Source organism: Panthera tigris, chromosome X (genome assembly GCF_018350195.1).
Source record: "Panthera tigris isolate Pti1 chromosome X, P.tigris_Pti1_mat1.1, whole genome shotgun sequence".
Classification (NCBI taxonomy): domain Eukaryota; kingdom Metazoa; phylum Chordata; class Mammalia; order Carnivora; family Felidae; genus Panthera; species Panthera tigris.
Genome location: NC_056677.1, coordinates 59,598,618 through 59,612,631, shown reverse-complemented (window position 1 = coordinate 59,612,631; position 14,014 = coordinate 59,598,618). Strand labels below are relative to the sequence as shown.

Below are 14,014 nucleotides of genomic sequence, written 5' to 3'. Positions count from 1 at the left end.
GAGAGAGAGACAGTGCACCACCGGGGGAGGGGCAGAGAGAGACAGAGACACATCCGAAGCAGGCTCCAGGCTCTGAGCTGACAGCAGAGAGCCTGACGGGGGGCTTAAACTCATGAGCCGTGAGATCATGACCTGAGCCAAAGTCAGATGCTTAACCAACTGAGCCACCCAGGTTCCCCTAAATATTCCAATTAAAAACATTTTTTTAATGTTTATTTATTTTTGAGAGAGACAGAGACAGAATGCAAGTGTGTTAGGGGCAGAGAGAGGGGGAGACACAGAATCCAAAGCAGGCTTCAGGCTCTAACTGTCTGCACAGAGCCCGATGCAGGGCTTGAAACCATGAGCTGTGAGGTCATGACCTGAGCTGAAGTTGGATGCTCAACTGACTGAGCCACCCAGGTGACCCTAAATATTCCAATTTTTAAATGTTGGCAACTGATTCAAATGTTTAAAAAACAGAATGGTCCAGATTTGGCCCACAGGATGACAGTTTGAAAATCTGTACTAAATAAATGTTTTTAAACTGACAGATTAGTGGTCTAAGAATACAGATGGTCCCTGACCAACAATGGTTATACGTACTATGTTTCAACTTCCTGAAGGTGTGAAAACTGTAAACATTCAGTAGAAACCATACTTCAAATTTTGAATTTTGATCTTTTCCTGGGCTAGTAATACGCAATGTTATACTCTCTTGTAATGCTGGACAGTGGAAACAAACCACAGCTCCCAGTCAGCCATGTCATCACAATGATAAACAACTGATACCCTTACCACCATTCTGTACCCATGCAACTATTCTGTTTTCACTTTCAGTACAGTATTCAATAAATTATATAAGCTATTTAACACTTCATTATAAAATATGTTTTGTATTAGATGATTTTGCCCAACTACAGGCTAATGTAAGTGCTGTGAACACATTTAAGTAGGCTAGGTTAATCTAGCCTAGATTGTTGGTTGGTAGGTTATGTGTATTAAATGTGTATTATGCGTATTAAATGCATTTTCCACTTATGATATTTTCTTCTGATGAATTTATCTGGATGTAACCCCACTGTAAGTTGAAGAAGATCTGTGCACTGACACCTCAACTTCAATATGAATAATTAATTAACCAAAGTAATGGGGGCTAGGGTGAAATCACAGCATCAGTATTAATCTCACTTTCCATTGAATATCTCACTTTCCATTGAACTATCAAAAGTTCTCAAAGTAAAGCCACATGACTGAAAAAAATGCTTCTATTTCAGGACCTGTGGTGAAAGTATCCATAAACAGGCCAAGAGTAAGGTCATCAGTAAAAAAGACAGATCCTGGATAATATTAAAACCAAAAAAATCTGTTCTTAAGTAATTAAAATTAGCTGTATTTGTGTGATAGAAAATCTAAATCATAATTAATTCACACTGAGGCTTTAAAATAATGGGAATGGACAGGAATCACTATTTTGTAATTGTCAAAAGATATGACAGGGAAAGAAATTTATGTTGTCAATTTTTTTAACTTCTAGAAAGCCATTTGAAAATACAGTACATGCTTTGACAAACAATAAACTAAGCCTTACTTAAAGTTAAGCTCTGACCTACTGGTACTTAAGAATCAATAAAATGTTTAACTTTTCCATTCAAAAAGTCATAGGGATGGCAGTGTTTCATTATTTTCCTTTTTGAAATACACATTAAGAAGGGCAGGAGAAAGAATGGAGAAAAAAAAATAACTGGTAACATTTTTGGCCTTTATGAAACAACTGTATCATTCATTAATTATAGCTGTACAAGGTGCTGTGATTTTGAAGATGGTTCAGTAGGTTAATTATTATTTAAAAGTTTAAATGAAGTCATCAATGTGGTACAGGGTGGCTTCCTTCTTTCCACTGAAAATAAAAACATTCTGAAGACAAAAATAAAGTTCTAAAGAAGATGAAATAAGATATTAGTCTTAAATCCATGATGTAACTAGTAATGTCTTGTTATAATGTTATTTCAACATGTTCAAAACTAAGCAGGATCTCCTCCCAGCTCTGTACAGTGACTCTCACTTTTGCTTTTTCTTAGACCTGAAGACACGATCTCCTATTTGTAGCTTAGAAATACTTCAAATCACAGCTTTGGGTTTTGTAAAAGGAGAAAGTAGCCTAGTTACATTTGTATTTACTCCTGTACTCCATTTATATTTCACTTACTTAAAATAGTGGGAACTCATATTAACTAACAAAGTGTTAATAAAGGCTGGGCAAATGACTTTAGCTCTGTCCCCAAGTCTGCCTCTTGAATCAGGATAGCACTGTTATGAGAATTTAAAAAATCATATAAAGTACTTAGCATATACAAGTGTTCAATAAATGTTAGCTCCAATGGTTACACAATAAAATGGTTACTTACTCTTTTGTTGAGACAAATAACAGGCCACAGGCTGCAACCCAGTGTGCAACAGCAGCAGAGACAACCACAGAGCAGCCATTTCACATTGACTGGGAGAGCCTTTTTCAAACATGCATTCACTCGGCCAATGCTGGTCTTAAATTCTTCTGGGGCCACCTACAACAAGGGCACAGTCTTTATTTAACAGTTTGTGGGAAGCTTTCCACTATTTATCTTTAAACTTAAAGGAAATGTCTGTATTATGACAAAGGCTTTAAGGAATTACATGTCTAAAAATATTTCCTCTGTATACATATTACATACTCTGGATGACATTAGAAAGCAAAACAATATAATTTCGTGTTTATAGAATTTATTCTGATATTCAAAAATAATCTTCTGAAATTACCAACAATAAAATGACAACAAAATTGATGGTAAGAATACCTGTCAAGCAGTTTTCCTACCAAATATTCTCATTATTCAGGCAATATTACGGTCTCTAATCATTCTGACTAGTAAGACTAGAAGCATAATATAACAATAAAATTCTAAATACTACAAGAGGAAATGGAATTAAAATGAGACTTTGGCAATATTCCTGGATTACTTTTAAAAAGGCAACTCTTGAAACTTTTTCTCCCTGGCAAATTTGCAATGTAACAATTTTAACACTTGCCATTGTTTGTAGGGAAAAGCTACAGTAACAAGACAGTGAGGAGTGATTATATTAAAAAAAAAAGGCCTTAATATTCAGCATAAAATGGACTCAAAACTGCTGTAAATTTTCAGATTTGAAAGGTCTTTAAATATACAAATTTAATATTTTAAATCACTACCTCCATTCCTGGAAGTGGCTGCTTGTGCCTCTCTGTAAACAATGATAAAGTCAGTTCAAAGGAAAGAGCATGACAGACATAAGATTAATACCAAAAATTCTGCTTGAAGGTTATACAATTCAAAGCCATACTAAAAATATTTTGCTTTCAGTGAAATCACATTTCTGGATCACAAAAATTATTCCCTTTCATTTAAAAAACTGTTAGACTGTAAAATCTATAGGGAAAAATTCCAGCATCTGGCTGTAAAAGCAAAAATTATGAAAATACTAGAAAAAATAAGTTGCCATTAAATAAAAACCCCTTTAGAATGTTTGGTATAAAAAATAGTTTTACAACTCTTTCAAGTAAAAATTGTACTAGAGGAATCAATTTATTACACTTTATCTTTTAATAAACATGTCTTAGAATCAACACTACAAAACATATACCCCTTAGCAGATGTTATAAAGATACATGATCAAAGAATTCAGCACCATTATGATTAAGACATTAATTATACTAGCTTTATTAGAATTGTTCATGCCACTCAATAAAATTAATTGCTTAACCCATAAATTTGATTTTCCTCCTAATATGTTAACCAACAACAGCTGTAAAACTGCAAGGCTCAAAACTGTATTTACAAAGGGTAAATAAGTTAATCTATTCTCCACCTAAATTGTCAGCAATATGACCTAAAGACAATCACTGAGTAAAAAGAATTCCAATTAAATGACTAACTTCTTGGGATAAATATGAAAATAAATTCAGAGAACCATGCCTTATGACTGAAAAACAGAACATGATAACAGGCTAAGCATATTAGACAATAAATCAAGATTTGGATTCTAATTACTTATTAGTTATGAAAAATCCTAGGAAAATTCATTTTAATTTCTGAGTTTTAGTTTCCCACCTAGTAAAATGACAATAAAACCCTTTGTCTTACATATCTCACAGGAAATGGAAATCATAACTTAAAAAGAACCTCATGACCAGAATCCTTTGAAAAGGGAAGCCAGTGAATCCTATCTCTTGACTAGATTTGGAGAAAGAAAAGCAAAGCTCTTGTTTGCGTGGAGTCTCACCTTAAGGCAAGGGGTTTGATCTGGCAACCATTAATAATCCACAGACTTGCTACACATTTTATTATAAACAAAAGGATAATTAGCTACACTTTTTTTTAATTCTTAATTTTAATTCCAGTAAATTAACATACAGTGTTGTATTAGTTTCATGTGTACAATAGAGTTAATTCAACAGTTCCATACATCACCCTGTGCTCATCATGGCAAGTGATCATCACCTTAATCCCCTTCGCCTATTTAACCCATCCCCCACACCCCCTCTGGTAATCGCCAGATTGTTCTCTATAATAGAGTCTGTTTCTTGCTTTTTCTCTCTCATTTTTCCCCTTTGCTTGTTTTGTTTCTAAAATTCCACATATGAGTGAAATCCTATGGTATTTGTCTTTCTCCAACTGACTTATTTCACTTAGCATTATATATACTCTCTAGCTCCATCCATGTCATCACAAAGGGCAATATCCTGAATGATATTCCTATAGATACAGATATATATCACATCTTCTTTATTCATTCATCAGTTGATGGACACTTGGGCTGTTTCCAAACCTTGGCTATTATAAATAATGCTGCTATAAACAAACATCGGGGTTCATGTATCCCTTTGAATTAGTGTTTTTGTAGAGTTTGGGTAAATACCCAGTAGTGCGATTGTTGGATCATATAGTAGTTCTATTTTTAACTTGAGGAACCTCCATACTGTGTTCCACAGTGGCTGCACCAGTTTGCATTCCTAACAATAGTACATGGGTGTTATCTTTTTCTCCACATCCTTTTTATGCCACTACCATACTGTTTTGCTTACTATAGCTTTGAAATATAACTTGAAGTCTGGAAGTGTGATGCCTCCAGCTTTGCTTTTCTTTCTCAAGATTGCTTTGGCTATTCAGGGTCTTTTGTGGTTGCAGACAAATTTTAGGATTGTTAGTTTTAGCTATGTGAAAAATGCTGTTGGTATTTTGATAGGGATTGCATTAAATGTGTAGATTGCTTTAGATAGTAAAGACATTTTAACAATATTTGTTCTTCCAATCCATGAGCATGGAATGTTTTTCCATTTCTTTGTGCCGTCTTGAATTTCTTTCACCAGTGTTTTATGGTTTTCAGAGTCTAGGTCTTTTACCTCTTTAGTTAGGTTTATTCTTAGGGATCTTATAGTTTTGGGTGCAATTGTAAAAGAGGTTGTTTTCTTAATTTCTCTTTCTGCTGCCTCATTATCTGTATATAGAAATGCAACAGATTTCTGTATATTAATTTTGTATCCTGTGACTTTATGTTTATCAGTTCTAGCAAAGTGGAGCCTTTAGGATTTTCTATATATATTATCATGTCATGTGCAAATAGTGAAACTTTGACTTTTTCCTTGTCAATCTGGATGCCTTTTATTCTTGTTGTTTTTGCTGTTGTCTGATTGCTACAGCTACAACTTCCAGTACTATGTTGAATACCAGTGGTGAGGGCAGACATCCTTGTCTTGTTCTCACTTCTTTCCCATTAAGGATGATGTTAACTGTGGGTTTTTCATAGATGGCCTTTATTATGATGAGGTATGTTCCCTCTAAACCTATTTTGTTGAGGGTTTTTATCATGAATGTGCATTTGAAAAGAATGTACTCTGTTTCAGGATAAAATGTCTGAATATAAGTGTTAAATCCCTCTGTTCTAGTGTCATTCAAAGCCATTGCTTCCTTGTTGATGTTCTGTTTAGATGATCTGTCCATTGATGTAGGTGATGTGTTCAAGTCCCCTACTACATTATTATATTACCAATTAGTTCCTTTATGTTTGGCCATAATTGTTTAATGTATTTGGGTGCTTCTATGTTGGGTGCATAAATATTTACAATTGTTATATCTTCTTGTTGGATTATCCCCTTTATTATTATATAGTATCCTGCTTTGTCTCTTGTTACAGTCTTTTTTTAAAAATTTATTTTACTTTAAAAAAAGTCTATTTTAAGAGAGACAAAGACAGTGTAAGTGGGGAAGGGGCAGAGAGAGAGGGTGAGAGAGAATCCCAAGCAGGCTCCACATTGCCAGTGCAGAGCCCGATGTGGGGCTCACACCCAAACCAAGAGTTGGACACTTAACTGACTGAGCCACCTAGGTGCCTCCAGTCTTTGTTCTAAAGTCTATTTTATCTGATAAAAATGTTGCTCTCTGGCTTTCTTTTGACATCCATTTGCATGATAAATGTTTCTCCCTCATCTCACTTTCAACCTGCAGGTATCCCCAGGTCTAAAATGAGTCTCTTGCACATAGCAAGCAAATAAACACGTCTTTTTTTTTTTTTTTAATCCATTCTGTCACCTTATGTTTTTTGATTGCAGCATTTAGTCATTTACATTCAACATAATTATTGATAGATATTTATTGCCACTTTATTACTTGTTTTGTGGTTGTTACTGAAGATTTTCTCTGATCCTTGTCTTTCTCTATTTCATGGTTTGCTGGACTTCCTTAATGATATATTTGGATATCTTTCTCTTTATTATTTGCATATTTATTAGTGGTTTTTGACATATGGTTACCATTAGGTTTGGATATAACCTCTTCTGGATATAGCCATCTATATTAAGTTGATGGTTATTTAAGTTTGGGCACATTCTTTTCTCCTCTCCTCCCCACATTTTAGGTATATGTTATTGTATTTTATATCCTTTTTTTTGAGAGTTCCTTTACTTTTCACAGAAAAAATTTTGTTTACTGTTTTTGTGTTTCCTACCTCTACTCTACACTGTCACTTTTGGTCTCTCCACTCAAAGAGTCCTTTTTAATATTTCTTGTAGAGATGGTTTAGTGGTCATGAACGCCTCTAGTTTTGCTTGTCTGGGAAACTCTTTATTTCTCCTTGTATTTTGAATGAGCCTTGCTGGATATTATTATTATTATTATTATTATTATTATTATTATATTTTTTTGGTGAAAAAAAGGTGATTTTATTAAAGCATGGGAACAGGACCTGTGGGCAGAAAGAGCTGCCCTGGGTAGAATATTCTTGGCTGCAGACCTTTCTTATTCAGCATTTTGAATATATCATGCTAATCCCTTCTGGTTTACAAGTTTCTGTTGAAAAATCTCCTGTTAGCCTTATGGGTTTTCCCTTGTAATTTAATGACTACTTTTGTCTTGCTTTTTAAAGTATTTTTTTCTTTATCACTATATTTTGCAAATTTAATTACAATATGTCTATGTGTCATCTGCTTTTGCTGAGTCCACTGGGGGCTCTCTGTGCCTTCTGGATCTGGAAATCTCTTTCCTTCCCCGGATTAGGGAAGTTTCCAGCTATTATTTCGTCAAACAAATTTTCTTCCCTCTTTCTCTTTCTTCTTTTTCTGGGACTCCTATAATATGAATGCTATTTATTTTATGTAGTGGCTGAATTCCCTAAGTCTATTCTTGTTTTTGCATAATTCTTTTCTCCCTCTTTTGTTCAGCTTGATTACTTTCCATTACTCTGTCTACTAGGTTACTAATTCATTTCTTTGCTTCTTCCATCCTCTGTTCATTACATCAAGCATGTTTCTCATTTCATTTATATTGTGCTCTTTATCTCTGCTATGTTATTCCTCATCTCTGTGTTAAGGGTCTCACTCACGTTTTCCACTTTTTTTCTCAAGTCCAGTGAGTATCCTTATGATCACGGCTTATATTCTCCATCAGGCATGTTACTTACATCTGTTTTGCTTAGATCTCTGGCTATGGCCTTGTCCTGTTCTTCCATTTGTCTCCTCATTTTGCCTGCCTCCTTGTGTCTCTTTCTGTTTGTTAAGAAAGTCAGTTTTTTCTTCTGTTCTTGAAAGTAGTGATTTTATGAAGAAGTCCTGGAGTCCATGTAGTGGTGTCCCCTGTTCACCAGAACCTGGTACTTTAGGAGAGTATCCTATGGTGTTGTTATGCCCTGCTGTTTTGTCTGATTCAATTTTCCTTTCAGTGCAGATATTTGCACTGAGTCTTGGCATGTTGTGGGCTGTGCTTGCTTTCTGTGGTGCTAGTGGGACTTAGCAGGCCAGCTCTGGTTGGAGGGCATCACTGGGGAAGCAGTGATAGGAGCAGAAGGGCGGTGTTACCAAAATTTGGTCTGGGCCACTAGTCCTGTGCTGGATCCCCTGAAGCACTGCAACAGCTGGGGGCTGTTTGCAGGGGTGGCCAAGGGCACAACGCTGGGCATGGTGTGCAACAGTGGCTGAGGGTGCATGGTTGGGCACAGCATGCAAGGGCTGCCAGGGGAACATGACTAAGTGTGGTGCACAAAGACACCTGTGGGCACTTAGGGGCAATGGAAGGTATCCAGAGAGGTCCATGGGTAGGTATGGCACTCGATGGTCAATTAGCTATATTTTGAATGCAAATTCAATGCTCTTTAGTTCTTCAATTCTTTAGAGGAAGAAAAAGAGATGTCCTTTTAAAGTACAAGGTGCCAAGTTGCTATCTTAATATTTAACTCTCAGGGGCACCTGGGTGGCTCAGTCGGTTAAGCATCCAACTTCGGCTCAGGTCACGATCTCACTGTTTCTGGGTTCAAGCCCCGCGTCGGGTTCTGTGCTGACAGCTCAGAGCCTGGAGCCTGCTTTGGATTCTGTGTCTCACTCTCTCTGCCCCTCCCCTACTCACATGTGTGCTCTCTGTCTCCCTCTCTCTCAAAAATAAATAAACATTAAAAATTAAAAAAAAAAAAGATTTAGCTCTCAAACAGTGAGACTCAACTTTTTTCCTAGTGAATTACTGAGCAACCAAACAGAAATTAAAATAAGGAAAATATATTTATATACTTAGCTCTAGTCTAATATAACATTACTATCAATTTTCTTTAAATTGTATATCCAGAAACACATTTTTGAAATATGGTAAATTTTGATATAAGCTCATGTAAATCACAAAATTATTAAATCTGTCTAGTCACAAATTTTTTAAATCCTTATTTAAAAAATTTTTATTTTTTTAATGTTTTATTTTAGAGATAGAGAGAGAAAGAGCATGTGGAACCCACTTCGGGTCCTCTGTCTCTTTCTCTCTGCCCTCCTCTGCTCATGCTCTCTCTCTCTCAAAATAAATAAATAAACATTAAAAAATAAATTTAAAAAATGAAGTAAAATTTTTACTTAAGATATTTATTTAGAAGTGTATAAGCACAGATAAAAAAATAAAAGTAAAGCATGAAGCCTAAGCCAGAAATGAATCAGTCCAAAATGTAAAACTTGCTTTTTGTTTAAAATATTGTGAATAAATTATATGCCAAGGTATATAACATTTGTTATATAAGTTTTCTTTTACTACATGCTTCTGTAAACGAATTAACCAAAACTTTTTAAAAAATGCAGTAATTTTCTTTCTTTCCTGCCAATAGTTTCCACCTTTAACACATAATAGTATCCATTAGTGCTCTGTTACCATGGGCAAACTAAAAACTACAATATTGAAGTTACTACAAATGAGAATTCAGAGTTTTTGAGGTCAAAAGATAAATATATTCAAAAGAAAACTTTTACCAGAATTTCAAACAATAAAATAAAATCTGCATTTTGACTTTAAAAGAATGCTAGGATTCTCTCTGAAAAAAAAAATCTGTATTTGAATAACAGTAAAAGTCATAAAACAAATGATAAAGGCATAGGAAATGAGAATTGGTTAACTCAATTTTAAACATTGTGAAAAAAAGGTTTAGTTAACTGTGTGGAATCAGAGTTTTACTCATTTACTTCTACATAATTGAGAACCTTTAGTAATGAAGGTTAGATGGGAGCCATTTACTTTCTAGCTGAACGGCAGGTTGTAAAGAAATATTTGATTCCTTTTGACTTTCTTGGAAAGAAAAAAGAAAACCACATCATAAAGTTGGGGGAAAGGGTCATAATATTTTATAACAGGATGCAAGAGACTCTGCAAACAGAAGACAATATAAGCAAAACCCAGCAAGACTGTTTTGCCTCCTTCAACCATGGGGAACACAACTCTATCATTCACTTGTCATATTGGATCACAATGGCAATGGTCAATTTTATGGCTTAGGTTTCCCCCAACACACACACTAATCTCCCCATAATACCATTTAATTGTTTCAAGCTGAGGGCTGGAAGCTTTATTTCTTTTCTAAAGTTCTGTGGTTCTTTCATTTTCTGGTCACCATAATCTTGTGTGTATGTACCTGTTTGGTATGTCCTATCATGACAGGAAGACTTATCTTAAATGAAACAGGGGAAACAATCTTTTCTGAACTTAAAATATAAGGTTACCTTTTTATTTGTATTAGAAGCATTAACACATAAGTACAAAATTAATACTGAATCACAAAGCTTGTCAAAATGACTCTTTAGGTTTTCAGAATTAACTGCAATTTTGCTTAGTTTAGGCATAAAAGCTACTTAGAATCCCACTCACCCCAAAAGACTGATTTTGTAAAAGGTAGATTTATTTTTCTATTTTAGATACCGCAATTTATTCATTTTTAAATATTTTACACAAAGACTACTAAGTTTCAAATTCAGATAATCCTTTTAGTTTTTTTTTTCTGGTTCATATAATTCTTCTTGCCTCTTCCTCCAGTTATCAGAAAAGCATTTTGATAATTCATAATAACCTATACAAATACAATAGTGCCTATGGGACAAAAATGGTCTCATTAAAGGGAAAATGAATACAGCTAATGTTATCACCCTGTGACTTTTAAAAATCAGACTTTCAGAATTTCTTTTACTGTTTTCATCACCAAAAACTAAACCAAGAAAAAAACATCACAGTATCACTTATACCTCATCTAATATATGAGAAATCTTGGATGTTTTAAATAATGCACACTAGAATAAATATCCAATCATTGATATGTGCTACAAAAACGGTCACCTGAAAAGAGAGGATATCTTTAAGAACAGCTCATGTCCAGATCATTTAGGTTTTGTAAATGAATACTAAAAGCAGCTTAACATTCTTACTCTAGTTGTAAAGAAGAAAAACTAGACTATCTTTTGCGATGGCGGAGTTTGTAGTTTTAGAAGGCTTGGAAAAAAATGAAGTGTGAAGAAATATTCAGAAGATTGCTTGAGCACATAAAACTGGCCAGTTTCAAAGATGGATTAATTTTGTGCCTGGGAACTCCATTCTCTGACATATTTTTGATTATTCATCTTCTATAATTCCTTTGACTTGTAATTCAAGCTTTTAAAAACCAAACCAGTAATAAAACTGGATGTAACTGCCCAGACAACACATGCAGCAACACCAGAGAAATATAAAGAACAAGTTTTCCATTGGAGATGTTTTAATTCACAGTTTTTTAATATTAAATTTGTCATCTTTCCACAAATATATTATTATTCAAGAGATTTTTCCACAGCTATTTTTTAGAGAAAACATTTATGATTAATTCATATAAAACAAATCTAAGTTTGAACTGCTGCTTCAATTGGCAAATTATTCTAAATGATCAGGATAGGAAGGTAGAACATTCTATAGAGTGAGGCCAAAACCTCAAACCAAAGGGCTCTTTTATCCTAAAAAGGTAAAAGGACACATAATTTCTGTTAACTTGGCTAGGGACTATTTCCACCTGCTTAATTTTGATACCTCAGGAGAAATAGAAAGAGTCAACAGTTAAAAGGTCAGATTATTAGTGGGACCAGTGAATAAACTATTATTCAAATAAAGAATGTAAAAGTAGCAAAAGCAGTTAAAAATTGACAGTTGGTAAGAAAAAAAATGGAGAAATAAATAATCAGGTTTGAAATTGGGATACACTGCTAAAAACTGGTCAACAACAACCACAAACTTACACTGGGAAGCTAATAAGTACCTGACATACTAGAAGTTTTATATATGCTCTTTCAATTACTCCTTACGGCAAGAACTGAGGTACTATTATCATCATCTCTATTTTTCACATTAAGAACTAAAGCTCAGAGAAGTGGCTTGCCCAAGGCAACAAAGTGACAGACTTGTATTCCAACCCAGATCTGATGTCAAAGTATAACCAGTCTATACCATCTCTCACTAGCTCCCATTTTTCAGCAGGTAAAGGAAGAAAATAAAGTATAAAATACCTTTCAGGGTTAAATCAAATAGAATTTCTTATAATTTTAGTGATAACCCTTGAAGAAAGAAGTAGGTCTGCTGTCTTTCTCTCCCCGTCCACCTTCTAATAAGGCTGGGGAGAAGACTGGGATTCAGCCAAAAGTGAAAAGTAAGCAGCTGGAAAACGTATCATGATTAAAAGCAGCCAATATTAGATGTATTGTATCCTGTTCTCAGAGAGTTTAGAATGAGAGGACAGATTAAAGTAAGTTAGGGTTTGACTAGGTAATATAGTAACATAGTTCAAAAATCAAAACAACACTAAAAGATACTCGAAAAATAGTCTGATCCTTACCCTTGCCTCCATCCATCTCATTCCCTTTCTCTCATCAAAGTAACCACTTTTTTTTTTCAAAGTAACCACTTTTATTTAGTTCCTTGTGTACCCTTCTAGAATTTCTTTATACAATTATCAATGTGCTTATTTCTCTCCTTTATTACACACACTGTAGACACTGATTTGCACCTTGCTCTTCTCGTTAACAATATGAGAAAAATTAACAATAAAAATACAAATTAACAATAAAAGCCCTTTAGGGAATTGAATGATTTTAAATCTGACCCAAATCTACACTGACAAACAGCATTGTTCTAGTACTAAAACTGAACAGAACAGTATTAAATCACAGGCTTCAAAATACAAAAAAGTTAGTTTATTTTTAACCCCAAATCATCATTTTAGCTATCAAGCATTCAGCTATTAACCATTTGGAAATTATTGAGTATTTTGTAATATAATTGCCTTTCTCTTTCATCTACATTCCCTCCAGTAACAAATGTGAAAATAACTTTTTGCCTTAGAGCCTTTTCCTTTGGACCTGCAAGTTAGCATTACTATTGTAAGAGGATTTTCTAAACATAGTTTTAAATCCTAGGAAGTCTTTGAATACTGAGCCTCAAGCTTGAACATACTACTGAATGTAGAAAAGCCAGGGAACCGAAAGGTAGTAATTTATTGCAGTGAGTCCAATTTTAGAAACTCAAACTATCTAAAAGGCAGAAAAATGTCTAACGAAACATCTGATTCTTTTGATAGTAACAAATCATACTGCAGGACACTTTAAAAATAATAGATTGATACAAAGTTAAACAATGATAACTTAGTTAACTCTAAAAACATTGGGATTACTGACATAAATGAGAAGAATTATAGCTACTAGTGCTGAGAATAAAGGCAAAACTGGGAAAAATTAATAAATAAATAATGGCTGGCATTAATGGACAATGAACAAGATAGACTAGTAGTCATGGTGACAGCTTTCAGTCACTAATGACACAGTCTCCAGGTACTCTGGCCTCGTTATTAGACTTCATTACCTGTGAGCCAAAGCATTTATCATAACACTGAATAAGCTATAAAACAATGCTTTTAGAATCGAAAAGTTCAAAGCAAACTCCCACTTACCTTCCCTGTTAGAATGGAGGGAAATTCAGTATCAAACTTGTTGCTCAAGCCAAACCTTAAAAACAAAGAAAAAAATATATTCTACCCAGCATATTTAACTTTTTACCCCCTCCCTTTTTAAGTTACAAAGCCATGCACTTCTATTTTGATGCTGTGATTTAAAAATGTGTCCTAAAAATAACTTTGTGATACTTACAGAATATAAATGTTTAACTATTAATCTGAATTAATAGTAAAAGAAACTTAAGGTGCAAATCTTAAAGTAGGATTCTAA

General features: G+C 34.2%; 1 protein-coding gene across 1 annotated transcript in view; it reads right to left on the bottom strand.

The window, feature by feature from the left end:
- The window catches only part of CHIC1 (cysteine rich hydrophobic domain 1), a 62,235-nt gene that overhangs the window by 30,417 nt on the left and 17,804 nt on the right, over positions 1-14,014 (bottom strand). The window contains exons 2-3 of the mRNA XM_015540693.2: positions 13,741-13,795; positions 2,388-2,543 (exon numbers count right to left, since the gene is read on the bottom strand). Of these exons, the coding sequence (XP_015396179.2) occupies positions 2,388-2,543; positions 13,741-13,795 (211 nt within the window). The remainder of the gene's footprint in view (positions 1-2,387; positions 2,544-13,740; positions 13,796-14,014) is intronic.